This window comes from Aquila chrysaetos, chromosome 24, assembly GCF_900496995.4.
Source record: "Aquila chrysaetos chrysaetos chromosome 24, bAquChr1.4, whole genome shotgun sequence".
Classification (NCBI taxonomy): domain Eukaryota; kingdom Metazoa; phylum Chordata; class Aves; order Accipitriformes; family Accipitridae; genus Aquila; species Aquila chrysaetos.
Genome location: NC_044027.1, coordinates 4,664,096 through 4,677,482, shown reverse-complemented (window position 1 = coordinate 4,677,482; position 13,387 = coordinate 4,664,096). Strand labels below are relative to the sequence as shown.

The following is a 13,387-nucleotide window of genomic DNA, read 5'->3' as shown; positions in this document are numbered from 1 at the left end:
ACCGGCCAGGGGCTCTGCCGCGGGTGGCACCGCCGGCACCAGGACAGGCCCTGCCGGGGCTCCCGGGGTCCCTGCGGGTCCGGCCTGGGGGGGGGATCGGCCGCAGCATGAGCCCCCAGCCGGGGAGGGGACCCACGGCATCCGCCGCCATGGGTGACCGTGCCCGGCCAGCCTGTGTGCCTGCACCCACTGGGACCCTGGCCTTCCCCGGCCCCCGCGGGTCTGTGCCTGCATCTCCATCCCTCCGTCCGTCCGTCCATCCATCCACCCAACTAATGGTGCAGGGATACACCTACCCACCCTGGCGTGCACCCATCCGTCCATCATCCATCCATCGTCCGTCATCCGTCCATCATCCGTCTGTCACCCGTCCATCTGTCCACCTTCCCGTCCATCCCTCTGTCTCATCACCCACCCACTCCCCCAGGTGTGCACCCACCTCTCCGGCCGTGTCCCCCCCGCCCCGTCCCTCCCTCCATCCTGCCATCTGTCCATCCACCCGTCCTCTCACCCCTCCCTGTGCCCCCCCGCGTCCTTCCCCTCCCTCTTCTCTGTTTTCCCGGTTTTTTTCCCTTCTTCCCTTCCCCCCCTTTTCCATTTTTCCTGGTTTTATTTCCCTTTTTCCCTTTTTTCTCCTCCCCTCCCCAGTTTTTCCCTTCCCTCCTTCACTCCCCCCCCCCGCCCGGTCTCTGCTGCCCCCTACCGACCCCGCGCTGCCACCGCCCCGCCCCGAGCCCCGCCCCTTGCCCCACCCATTACCCCGCCCCACCCGTCACGCGCCGCGCGGGTTCCGGGTGCGGGCGGTGCGCGGCGCGCGCAGGTGGGGCGGGGCGGGGCGGCGCGCGGGGATGCAATGGGGGGGGGGAGGGGCGGCTGGAATTAGGGAGGGGGGGGGGAGGGATGCGGGGTGAGCCCCCACGCTGGGCGCCCCCGGCCCCGAGTGGGGCTCCACGGGCGTTGGGTCCCCCGCTGCTGCGGCCCGGGGGTGTCCGTGTCCCGGGGAGCATCGTCCTGGCTGGGGTGCGTGTACCGGGACCCCCCCTCCCCGTTCCTGCCCGGCCTCAGGGGTTATTACCGGGGCGGTGGGTTTTTACTGGGGCGGTGGGTTTTTACTGGGGCGGTGGGTTTTTACTGGGGCAGTGGGTTTTTATTGGGGCAGTGGGTTTTTGTTGGGGCAGTTGGTTTTTACTGGGGCGGTGGGTTTTTACTGGGGCGGCGGGTTTTTGTTGGGGCGGTGGGTTTTTACTGGGGCGGCGGGTTTTTATTGGGGCGGTGGGTTTTTACTGGGGCAGGTGGTTTTTACTGGGTTGGTGGGTTTTTATTGGGGCGGCGGGTTTTTATTGGGGCGGTGAGTTTGTGTTGGGGCAGTGGGTTTTTACTGGGTCGGTGGGTTTTTACTGGGGCAGTGAGTTCTTGTTGGGGCGGTGGGTTTTTGTTGGGGCGGTGGGTTTTTATTGGGGCGGTGGGTTTTTATTGGGGCAGTGAGTTTTTACTGGGTTGGTGGGTTTTTGTTGGGACGGTGGGTTATTATGGGGGCGGTGGGTTATTACCGGGATGGTGGGTTATTACCGGGGCAGTCGGTTATTACCGGGTTGGTGGGTTATTACCGGGGCGGTTGTGGGTTCGCAGACGTCCCGTCCGGCGGGGCCGGACACCCACGTCCCCATGCGGAGAGGAGCCGGCGCTGGGTCATGAGCAACACCACGGCCCCCACGGCCCCGGGTACGGTGGGCGACTCGCTGGTGGGCTACGTCCTGGGACCCTTCCTCCTCGTCACCCTCCTCGGCACCCTCCTGGCTGCGGTGAGTGGGTGGGCATGGCCGGGGGGGGGGGGACACACACGAAACACCGTCCTGAGCCCGCTCACGCCTTCTCCTGCTCTCCTTGCAGGTGATGTACGTCCAGAAGAAGCGGAGGGTGAGCGTGGGGCTGGTTTTGGGGGGGGGGGATGTGGGACCGGTCACCGCTCAGCCGCCGTCCCCCTGCCAGGTTTGACCGCCTGCGCCACCGGCTGCTGCCCATGTACAGCTACGACCCGGCCGAGGAGCTGCAGGAATCCGAGCAGGAGCTGCTGGTGGAGGCGGAGGACACCCGGGTGGGTGACCCGCTGCGTTTCGGGGACGGGAGTTTGGTTTTGGGGTCGGGTACGGGTGGGGCGGCTCTGTGGGTCACTCGCCAGCCATGCACGGTGCTGCTGGGAATTGCTATTTATCTATTTTTTGCATGAAAAATTAGCGTTAGGGAGCCCACGGGGGGGGCTGTTAAGCCTGGGTGGGAGCTCACGGAGCCAGCCTGCCCCGAGGGAGCACCGGGCTCTGGGAGCCAAGCGGAGGTTTGGGTATAATCCAAAGGTTTTGGGGAGGGTCGGGCTGCGCCTGCGAGCTCGGGGCTTTTCCACCCGCCCTGACGCCGTTTGGGGTCGCTTTGCCCCCCGGCTTGGCACCGGCGGGGGTCTGGACTGGGGCCACCCACCGTCCCCTCCCAAAGCCGCCCGGCGTGCTGAGGGCACGCTCTCTGTTGCAGGTGGTGCCGGGCTGGGGGGGACCCTCGCCCCATCGGCCCCCGCGCGGGGACTGGAAGGCCTGATGTTGGCCAGAGAGCTGGGGCCGAATCCTGCCCGCAGGAGGCAAGGGAGGACGGTGTCAGCACCGGCGCCGCTGCCTTCGCCGTCCGCCGGGAAGGGCAGGATGCGCCCGCGGTGGCGTTGGCGATGCCGGCGGCTTTCGCCCAGGAGCGATCCCACCACTGACGATAACGAGTTATGTCCCGCCTCGGCACCTGTTTTTGCCTTTTTTTTTTTTGTTTGTTTTCTGCTTGAACCACCCCGCCAGTCCTTTAAAATGCACCGAGCAGGACGGCCGGGGCTGGCACCCCGGCGAGGGAGCAGCCGGGTGCCGGGGCTTTGCCGGGCACGGAGGGCAGGATGCCTGTGGAGGAGCAACGCGGCATGTGCTGGAGCAAATAAACGTGTTTCTCTGCATTCGGCCAAGAAGGGTTTTCAGCAGCACAAGCGCTGCCGGCCCACGGGTCAGCATCACGCGTCCCTGCCTCGGCAGCATCATGACGCGGTTTAGTAATAAGGAGCCGAGGATGGGAGTTTTGGGGGGGGGGGGGCGCGGGGGACACGACAGCAGGGTTTTGCCTGTTTCTGTTTCCATCGGCAGCTCCCGTCTGTCCCCGCGGAGGATGGCTGGCACCATCACGGATGTCCCTGCGGAGGAGGTACCGTGCGGAGCGGCCGCTCCGTGCCTGCGGGCTCTCCCTGCGTGGAGAAAACCTGCTCGCACCCCGCTGCCAGGGGCTGGACCCCAGCCAGAGTCCAGGGCAGAGGCGTCAAACATCCATAAAATGTTTTATTCAAGTAACTGCAAATAGGAAACCAAAAGGTCGTTAACAGTGGATCAGGAGAAAAAAAAAAAAAAACAAAAACCAAACCAAACCCCAATTTTCTCGCACCAGGGCCGCTCGGCACAGACCTCCGGTCCCGCTGCAGCCGTCGTGCAGGGGGTGGTGTGGTGGGGGGGAGCATCCCGTGGTCCCCCCACCCCACCGCCCTGCCAGCCTCTATCCCTTGCAGCAGCAGAGCAACCTAGACCTTAAAATAACAATTTAAAAAAAAAAAAAAAAAAGCCCAAAAACAGAGAGGGGAAAAAAATACCCCACGGCCCCCCGAAAAAGGAAACATGGAGCCTACGATGCCCCGGCAGCCGGCACAGCAGCAGCACGTCTGTGAGTTCAGAGAGTGGAACTTAAATATCCAGAGGTAGTTGTGAATGAAAGGAAAAAAAAAAAAAAAAAGTACTAAAAAAAAAAACCAAAACTGTATATATACCAGAAGTTATGAGGAAAGGGCTGCCCTGAGCTGGCCCCGCTCGGGCACCCCCGGGGACGGGCACCGGGCCCCGGCATCACCGCAGGAGCTGCTCTCCCACACACAGTGCAGTCACCCAGGATTTGGGGGGGGGGGGGGTACAAGGGGGGGTTTGCCTGGGGTAACAGCAGGCCAAAGCAAAGGTCTAATGCATTTGGGGGGGGGGGGGTCTTACCTTCGCTGACACCCCCCCCCTCCCCCAAATCTCTTCCCTGCAGAAGCCCTGCGGCAAAGCCCAGTGGGGGGGGGGGGCAACCAGCACCCACTTTGGATGGGTGAGATCACTGCCTTGGGGGGGGCAGCAAAGGGAGGGGGTCCCAGCCCCGGCTCTTTGCCAGGGACCCCCTTTGCCAGCGGGGCTGCCCCAAAACCCAGCGCTGGGGAGAAGGGGGAGCCGGGGCGGGTTGCCCCCCCCCCCTCCAGCCCCCCTCCCCGGGTGGGGGGCTGCGGGGGCCACCCGGGTTGGGCCATTTTTCCAGTGCTGCCGTTGTCTGAGGATGAGGAAGGAGTGGAAGAGGGAGGAGGAAAAAGCCAGGGCGGCACAGTGGGTTTCTCCCCGTCCCTCTCCCCCCCGGCCGCCGAGGACGCGGGACCGTCGGGCGATGAGGTAGCGCCGGTTGGGGAGGTTTCACTGCTCCTCCTCGGATGACTCCTGGGAAATGTTCACCTCCTCCTCGTCCTGCTGCTGCCAGGTAAGGGAGTGTGGTCGGGGGGGGGGGGGGTGCCAGGGGCTGCAGACACCCCCCCCCCATCGTCCCTGGATGAAGGGCTGGCCAAGCACATCATGCCCCTTGTGCAAAGAGGGAAACTGAGGCACCAGCACCCTCCTGGATCTGGGGACTGGCCCTTGCTCCAGGTTTAACCGTTACGGGTTAAATCCCAGGTAAGAACCCCCCCGGGTGGGCTCGCAGCGAGGAGGGGGGAGCCGCACACCCTGGGTGCGTGCCCCCCCCCTGCAAGCGTGAGACCGCGGTCCCCAGCCCCACGGCCGTGTCCCCAATTGCCACCAGAGGAGCGCCGGTGGTGGCAGGACCGACCGTCCGTGTCCGGCTGTCCGTGTCCGACCCCTCACGCCGGGGTGGGCGGCCGGGAGCGTCGTGGCCCCGCACGCGGCGGTGAGTCAGGGCTGAGTGTGAGCGTGACTCAGCACCGGCCCCCGCTTCCTCCCGCTTCATTCATAAAAAAGCCACCGCGGCCGGCGGCTGCCAAAACGGGACGCGGTGTCCCCGGCACAGCCCCGCTGGCATGGGACAGGCTCGGTCCCACCCCGCAGAACTGGCTCCCTGCCCCGGGGTCCCCAAAACAGCTCCTGGTGCTGTGACACCGGTGCAGGAGACCCCCCAGGATGCAACCCCCCCCCCCCCCCCCGGTTTGGAGCCCCAGCTGGTCTCGGTCCCTCACCCTCTGCAAAGAATTTAAGTGGGAAAAGGGGCAAAACTCCGCATGGAGCAGAGCAGCTGCACTCTGAGGATGCTTTTGGGTGGCTCAAGTGTCCCAGTGCCTGGTGGCAGCTCCTGGGCACAGGGATGTGGCCCCGGGGCTGGGGACAGTGGGATGTACATGCCGGGAAGGGAGAGGAACCTGCTCCCAACCGTCCGGGTGATGCTCCTGGGTGCCCGGCAGCCACCCGAGCTCCCGTGGGGCTGCAAACCGAGGAGGGGGAAAATGAAATGGAGGAGGGAAAGCACAAAAGAAGAGGGTGGCTGTAGCGTGCGGGGGGGGGGGGGTGTTGCTGCACACGCAGGCTGCAGGAATGCCGTGCCGGTGACGCAGCGGGCACCCGGGCAGGCGTGTGCCAGCGTGCCACCGAGGCAGGACCAGCCACCTCCTGCGTGCTGCTCCCGGGGCTGCGGGGAGCCGGGATGGCTCAGTCCCCCCAGCACCAGCACTGGGACGTGGCATGTTCGGAGCCCATCCTGTGCCACGCCGTGGCCCTTTTTTGCTCACTGCTCTGCTCTCCTCCAGCCCGGCGGCAGCATCTACCCCACGCCCGTGGGGACAGCCGGGGGGCTGCTCTACCCCCAAAGTGCCCAGCATTCAGCCAGGATGGGGGAAGGAAGGGAAAAGCCCCACTCACCGATTTTTTGGGTCGGCCTCGAGGTTTTCTCCCTGGTGTGACTGCAGCTTTCTGAGCAAAAAATAATAATAATGAAAAAAAAAAAAAGGACATTTTGATCAGGCTGGGGCCGTCCCATCGTCCCCGGGATGCTACCGGGGGCAGGCGGCATTCCCCTTCCTCCCACCCACGACTGCCAAATTCATCACCCCAGTGGCATCTCCCAGGCCGCTGCACCCAGGTGGCCCCGGGGCCACAGCCAGTCCCCCCCCCCGGCCCCCCTTGCCACCGGCTTCCAGCACCAGGACGGTCCCGGCCCCGTGACTCACGAGGCGGGCGCAGGATGTGAGTCGCGTGTTTTGCAAACAGGTTGATTGCGGGTGGCCGCGTGCTGACACACGCAGTCCCTGCCCTCCCACCCCACCTTCTTTGGGGGCCAGCACCGAGACCACCACCACCACCCCCAGGAGCAGATTTGCCCTGAATTGTCTATAATTGAGCTCAAAACGGACCCGTCGTCCCAGCGCACGGCTCTTTGGCCGGAGCAGCCCCCGTCCCCAGCCACCTACCCTGCCTTTTGGGGTGGCCTTGTTTTTACTGCCCTTCGGCCGTCCGCGGGGTCTCTTGGGGGTCGGGGCCTCGCTGGGCTCCTGCTGGAGGGAGAACAGAGTGGGGGTCACTACAGATTGGGGGTCCCCGGGGAGGGATCCGAGCCCAGAGCAGCTCCCGGTACAGCAGTGCACCCCAGGGATGCTCCAGGCTGGGAGCCCCGTTCTCCCCAGCAGAACCCGCCGGTGCAGGGATGCTCTTGCGTGTGGTACTGGGAGGACTGGTTGCACTGGGATCAGCGGTCAGGCGCCAGGCACGGGCTCCTGCTCGTCCTTCAGCCGAGCGCGTACGTGACCTGTCCCACCCCGGCATTAATCGCTCGGCTTAGCTGGATGGTCCGCGCTGGTTTCTCAGCCCCGAACCCCAGCTCGCTGCCGGTGTTGCCGCCTGGCAAAGTGTCGGGGAACCGACAAATCACCTTTTCTGGAGGAAAACGGTGTGCACAAACCCCCACCTGCCCCGGGGAGGGTTGGGGGGGTTGGCACTATAAAGGCTCTGGCAGCATCTTATCCCCCTGAGCAGCTTTTGCTAATGGGGCTTTAATTAGCCTGTCTGCAAAGGCAGATTCAGCTGCAGCCCGGGGAGGAGCAAAGGGAGGCCCTGAGCCCTTCCCTGGGTGAGGAGGAGCTCTGGGGTGTTGCAGGGTTGGGGGGGGGGGGGCTGTGAAGCCCCCCAGGAGGGGTTTTTCTGCTGGTAAGCACCCGGGCAGTGCTGCCCAAGGGAAGGTAATGGGAGGGCTGCACCATGGGCATCCCCATCCCTGCCCAGGGGATGCTGCTGGGGTGCGAGTGGGGGGGTTTCTTGCTGCCCCATAGCCTGGGGGTGCCCAGCCCCTGAGGGCATCGCTGTGGGCAGAGCTGCGCCGTGGGGTGCCCCCCCACCCCCCTTCCTCCCAGGGGTCCCCACATACCTGCGGCTTCTTCCTGGGCCGCCCCCGGCCCCTCTTCTCCGACACGTCCTTCTCCCCTTTGGAGGCCAGAGGCTGGCTGGATTTGGCGCTGGATTCACTCATCGTCCTTCCAGCAGCAGTGAGGAGGAGCAGAAGCGGGGAGGAAGGTCAGTCAGCGATGGCTCACCATGCCGACCGGTGCCTCTCCCCCCACCCCTTGCCCCAGAGCAGGTGGGCACTGGGGGCCACGGAATTGACTCACGGGGCTGCGAAGGACAAGCGGAGCTGCCGGAGCCTCCCGCAGAGTCAGCCCGGCCATGGCCATGCCCCTGCCCCGGCTGCCCGCTCCCCCCCCGGGTAAGGATGCTCAGCCCCCCCCCAGCTGCTGCCTGGCCCCTCTGCGGGGATGGGGGTGGCCGGTGGGGTATCAGCGTGGACAGGAGGTGACAAGGACCAGGGTCCCCCCATCTAAGAACACCCTCTTAGAATTAAAATTCAGCTGAAATGAGCCGCTTCTGCCCTGCTCCAGCCGTTCCCGGAGGCTCGCCTGCATCCTGCTCCTCTCCCTGCATGGAGCGGAGACCAGCCTGTGCCCAGGGCACTGCCAGGGCTGGCAGGGCCCGCAGTGGAGAAACCAAAAGCATCACTAAGAGCTATACCTAGAAGAGACCACCACGTGTATTTTTTAACTCGCCAAGCCCATTTAGCAACAGCACACTGTGGGGTGCAGGGCTTTCCTGCCCCAGAAACGCAGAGCACCTCGGGCAGGCATGACCCTTCCTCCCGCTGCTGCAAATCCAGTATCTGCAAAACCACCCCTGCTGCACCCGCGTTCCCTCCTGCAAACAGACCTTTGGCCCGTGCCAGTCCCCGCCATGCGTCCCCTCGCACCGCCGGTGGCTCGTGGCGATGCTCCGGTGCAACGAGCCCAGGCTGACACCGACGCACTGGGACGGAGCAACGTGTCTGAGGCTGCAGGGCCGGACTCCAGCGGTGGGACCCTGGTGCCTCTTCCCACTCTCGTGGCCCCAGTGACCGGCCCCACGTGGTGGTGCTGGCTGGGTGAGGCTTTGGGTGCTCAGACCTCCCTCCCCACCTCACCCATCCCCGCTCCCTGCCTTCCCCCAGGCTGGATTTGCAGCTGCATCCCTCCCGGGAATGCAACCTGCATCCTCCCATCACCGGCTGGGGAGCAAAACAAACCAGCTGCCAGGCAGGATCCTGCCCCAAAGCCCGCAGCACGGACACCCCGCTGAATTAGCCAGTGCCCCAGTGCTAAGGCAGCTCCCACGGTCCCCAACAGGCATTTGGGGAGCAGCAGCTTGGCCAGGTCTTCCCACAGAGCCCATCCCCTTTCCCCAAAGGAGGAGAGCAGCTCCAGATTTAATCTGGAGTCCTTGAAATCCCAGACGCTCTGTCAGCACCGGCAAGTTGGAACAGGATGAGCGATGGAACGGCACTGGGGGCCTCCGGGCATCCCCACGGGGGTCCCAGGGCCCTGGAAGGGTGGTGTAGGCTCCCACAGCCCTGCTCCCTCCACCCCACCTCGATACCCAGCGCTGCTGCACCCAGGGTGGGATGCTGCACCCCTGACCCTGCTCCTGCCACCCCGGCTGGGTTTAGCGACAGGCACCACCTGGCACTTGTCCTAGGGACATGGGGTTGTCCCCACCTCTGTGCACAGCCCAAAGGGCTGGATGGCCTTCCTTGCTCCTGGGGAAATCCCACAGAAGGCTCCATCGTCCCCTCTCCACCTTGATGCTTCCCCAGGGCCATAGGGAAAACCTGTTTTTCCAGAGCCGTGGGGCCGGTTCCAAATCCAGCTCCCAGCTCAGGAGCCAGGAGGATGGGCTCCGGGCTGGAAGAGAGCAGGATTGCTACCACAGCCCTGGCGCTTACCGGTGACCCCGAGCACAGGGTGCCTGCTCGGCTCCTCGGTCGGGTGACCGTGGCCATGCAGGGTGGGGGGGGCACCTGCTCAGAGCAGTGATGTGATTGTTTCCCAGCAGAAATAGGGAGGCGAGAGCAGCGTCCCGATCTCGCTGCCCGTAAGCACGGGGTTTGGAGCTACCTGGGAGACTTAGAAAATCACAGACTTGCTCTGGAATGGATGGTGCAACCCCCCCTGAGCCACTTTTCCCTCTGGGGACGGTCCCTGCACCCCTGCCCTGGGTCCGACCCACGTCTCCAGAGCACGGCAGCCCCCCCGGCCCGGCTTCTGCAGGTACAAGGTTGTGTGCCCGGTCTACGTGCAAAGACGGAGACACTCTCCCTACCTCTGCCTACAGGGTTAATAACGCTTAGTTTTGAGCAACTGGTTTCAATTTGGATGGTGTTAGAGCAGCTGGGAGAGCGCTACTGGGGAGAGTGGGACAGCCGGGGTGCTAAGCCCCCCCAGGGACACTGAGCCACATCGGCGAGGCTGGAGCGGGCGCAGGCGAGACGTGCGGTGCAAGGAGCTGTGCTCAGACCTTCGAGGCTTTTTAAAAAACACGCGTCAGCTCCCGCTCCCCTCTGGAAGTGACTCACGAGTGCAAAACAACAACAACAAAAACCACCCTCAGATTCTTTTTTTTTTTTTTTTTTTTTTTTTGGGAGACAGAAACCATGCTGTCGTGTAAACACCCCAAAAATATTACTCACAGCATCCCAGAGCCCTTCAAGAAGTCTCTTAGAAAAAAAAAAAAAGTATGGTTTAGATTTAGGAAAGAAAAATGCCGGCCGGCTGACCGGGGGCTGGGCTGGGTTTGTCTCTTTTTAAGTCAATCTTTGCCAGAGGAAATGCAGCCTCCGAGCCATGCCGTACCCTCTCCTGTAGCTGGAAACAGATGGGCCCAGTATGGCCCCCACCCTGCCATGCTCTCCTTCACCCCACTGGGGACGGGCACCGGCCCCACGCAGCGGCTCCGGCCAGGGATGCTGTGGGGACCCTCCCCTTCGGGGGGATGCCACCGGGTATGGCCCCCCCCCGAGCCAGATCCTGCCGCCACAAAGTTGTGGGTGCTGGAAAAAGCACGTGCACATCCCACCCGTCCCTCCACCACCTCTCCCCAGGGACTCCAGAGCTGAATCCACCCCAGAGGAGCGTGGGCTCCGTGTCCTGCTCTGGCAGAGGGGGATGAGGAGGAGGATGCTTGGGTGGGAGACCAGGGATGCTCCTGTCTCCCACCCCAGCACCTTCTCGGCCAACACCCCTCTTCCCGAGAGCGGCCCCGGTTCGGCACGATGCTCCCCGGCTCGGCGGCACCTGCCAGGGCCCGGGAGCACCCCGAGCCAGTGGGACGGTGCCGGGCACACCGCGGGAAGCAGCTCCGGCCCCACTCGTGTGAATCAAAACCTTAGAGGAGGGAGGGAGCAGCTGTGTTGCCATGGAGGAAAGGAAGCAGCTGAGAAAGAAACCTTTCCACGCAGGGAGGAATCGGTCGGAGATGAGGGCAGGGGACTGCCGGGCTCCCGGAGGCTGGGAGGGATAAATCTCTGCAAGGTTTGGAGGTGGAGGGGCTACATCTGCCTCTCGATCGATGGAGTTGGGGGATGAAAACCTCCTCCTCTCTCCATCCCTATGGATGGTGAGCAGCCGGGCTTTCCTCCCCCAGCCCCGTCGGCTCCCTCTGCTCCACGACACGAGCTGGGCCGTTCTCAGCAGCCACCTCTTGCACAAGCGACGGCTGGGTTGCAAAAGAGACAACCTGACCCCTCGGAGCGATGCTCCTCGCTGTCCCTGGGCCTGCTCCTGCCTTCCCCCACCCGCCCGCGCTGGCTTACACCTCTCCTTGCAAATAACCCCATAAATCCCCTGCTCCTGCCACCTACTCTTAGATTAAACAAACCAGCCCAGGGAGACAGGCGGTGGCTTAGATGTTAAAAAAAAAAAAAAGAAATAATAATAAATAAATCTCTTCACGCCCAGGAAATCTAGCCTGATTGCGGCTGGAGAAGGATCCCGGCCGCACCTCCTGGCAGAGGGAGGACGGGAGAGGGAGGAGGGGAAGAAATAGTGGAGCAGAAGTTGAAGAGCCTGTTCGGCAGGGGTGCGAGGGCTGGGAAGGGATGTGCGCGGCTCCTCATTAGGACAAGCCCTCCATGGGGCTGCTTTGAAGCCCCCCCCAGGCCTGCTATTAAGGAAAGTCCACCCCCCCTTCCTTCCTGGGCATGCATAATAAAAGGAAGTGATAAAAGAAAGGAAGGAGGGAGGTGGGGGAGAAAGAAAAGAGGCAGGAAGGGCACCATCACACGCTTTGTGAAGCCCCTGTCCTGCGGGGTATAATAAAACCCCGGGTGGAGCCAGCCCTGTGTGGCATCTCTCCCCCCCCCCCCCCCCCGGGGAAGGGCTGGGTGCGGGGGGTGCGGGCCCCCACGGTCTCGCAGCGGGGAGCAGCGTGGGCTGCTGTCCCGGGGAGTGGGCGACCGAGCCCCCAGCATCGCAACTTTGCACCGACTTGTTTGCCCCCCCCCCCCCCCATCTCCCTCCTTGAGCCGGGCCTGGCCTGGCCCCTTCCACCGGCCCCACGCACCTTGCACCAGCCCCACGCACGGATCCTGAGCCCACGCACCTTGCACAGTCCCATCCCCACGCACCCTACACCCACCCCCAAGCACCTTGCACCGCCCCCCCCCCCCCCCCCAACGCACCCTGAGAGCCCGGGGGGGGGGTTCCCCAGTACCGGCGGCTGCACCCCGGGGTCGTGCATGTCCCCCCCCCTCCCGGGCGGTGCGGGGCGTTTACATCACCCGAAACCGAGTAAGTGGAGAAAAAGTCCCAGCGAGCCGGGAAAAACCGGCAGCGGGGACCCCCGTCCCGTCATCATTCCCCCCCCCCCCCGCCAGGTGCATCACCCTATTAATAACAAGAATTAATAACAAGAATAATAAAGAGAGGCATTGCAGAGCCGGCCCGCCGCACGCACACACGCGTCCTTGCAAATACAGAGCAAACCGGGGGCGATCGTGCACAGCATGCGGAGAGGGGGGGAACAGAGCCGCGGCCCCCCCACCCCCCCCAGCCCCCCCCCCCAGCACCCCCCAGTCCTCCCCCGCACCCCCCGGAGCAGAAAGGAAAGAGGAAGGCCGGCACTCACAGTCAGCTTGATCTCGGAGCTGGGTGCTTGGGGTGGTTTTTTTTGGGTGGTTTGTTTGGTTTTTTTTGGATTTTTTTTTTTTTTTTTTTTTTTTTTTCCTGGCGTGTCTGTGTTGTGAAGCGAATTAAACCCCCCCCCCTCCCGGCGGCTGCTGCTGCTCGCAAATGCGGATCTGAAAGGAGAAGGCAGAGAGAGAGGCTGCGACTCACACACGCATCCACAGCTCAGCCAGGCCCCCCTCTTATTTATATAAATAATAAAGAGAGAGAAAAAAAAAAAAAATTGCTCCAGGAGGAAGGAAGCTGGGTCAAAATCATTTGCAGGGAACGAGGAAAAAAAAAAAAAAATAGGAAAGGAGGGGGGGGGGGGATAAGGGGGGGGGGGGGAAAGGAGCGAGCTCCCAGCCTTACTGGAGGGGATCCAGCTGCTAAAAATAGCAAAATCACACTCGAAATTAAATAAGGGCAACCAGGCTAAGGGGAGCTTCCAGCCCTTGCGGAGCGGGGGGAGGAGGAGCCGGGCTGCATCACGGCCGGCGGGGGCGGGCGGCGGCGGGGCCGGGAGCGATAGGTCCGTTCAAAGGGCTGCGGCGGGAGGGCGGCTGCTTTCCCCCCCCAAGCCTCCCCCCCGAGCCCCCAGGCTGGCGGAGGGTCCCCCCGGGGGCAGGGGGAGGCAGCGCTGGGGGAGGGAGACACACACATAGACCCCCACCCCCTCCGCGGGCAGGGATGCTCCAGGGATGCTCCCGACTGAGCCGCCCCCCCCCCCCCCCCCCCCCCCCGATTCTCCCGACCTGGCCTTGCTGCTGGGTAAATCCCCGGCTGCTGTGCCCCCCCCCCCCCCCCCCCACTGGCAAAGTGGCAAACCAGTGTTTTGGGCTGGTG

At 63.8% G+C, this 13,387-nt stretch overlaps 2 protein-coding genes across 15 annotated transcripts; one reads left to right on the top strand and one right to left on the bottom strand.

The window, feature by feature from the left end:
• The first annotated feature begins 764 nt into the window (after positions 1-764).
• Positions 765-2,978, top strand: SMIM29 (small integral membrane protein 29). Of its 4 annotated transcripts, none has more exons than XM_029999574.2 (5): positions 765-820; positions 1,630-1,802; positions 1,891-1,917; positions 1,991-2,095; positions 2,524-2,978. In XM_029999574.2, the coding sequence occupies exons 2-5, from the start codon at positions 1,692-1,694 to the stop codon at positions 2,584-2,586; spliced, it is 306 nt and encodes a 101-aa protein (XP_029855434.1). In that variant the 5' UTR covers positions 765-820; positions 1,630-1,691; the 3' UTR covers positions 2,587-2,978. The 4 variants fall into 4 exon arrangements, with proteins under 4 accessions (XP_029855434.1, XP_029855435.1, XP_029855436.1 ...); XM_029999575.2 differs by having other exon boundaries at positions 787-820; positions 1,611-1,802; XM_029999576.2 differs by lacking the exon at positions 765-820 and adding an exon at positions 893-1,020.
• Positions 2,979-3,333: 355 nt separating this feature from the next.
• Positions 3,334-13,032, bottom strand: HMGA1 (high mobility group AT-hook 1). 11 transcript variants are annotated; one of them, XM_029999565.2, is made up of 6 exons: positions 12,914-13,032; positions 12,504-12,675; positions 7,447-7,552; positions 6,440-6,580; positions 5,949-5,999; positions 3,334-4,556 (listed from the first exon to the last, which is right to left on the bottom strand). In XM_029999565.2, the coding sequence occupies exons 3-6, from the start codon at positions 7,546-7,548 to the stop codon at positions 4,500-4,502; spliced, it is 351 nt and encodes a 116-aa protein (XP_029855425.1). In that variant the 5' UTR covers positions 7,549-7,552; positions 12,504-12,675; positions 12,914-13,032; the 3' UTR covers positions 3,334-4,499. The 11 variants fall into 11 exon arrangements, with proteins under 11 accessions (XP_029855425.1, XP_029855426.1, XP_029855424.1 ...); XM_029999566.2 differs by having other exon boundaries at positions 6,440-6,577; positions 12,504-13,014; XM_029999564.2 differs by having other exon boundaries at positions 12,504-13,013.
• Positions 13,033-13,387: the final 355 nt, after the last annotated feature.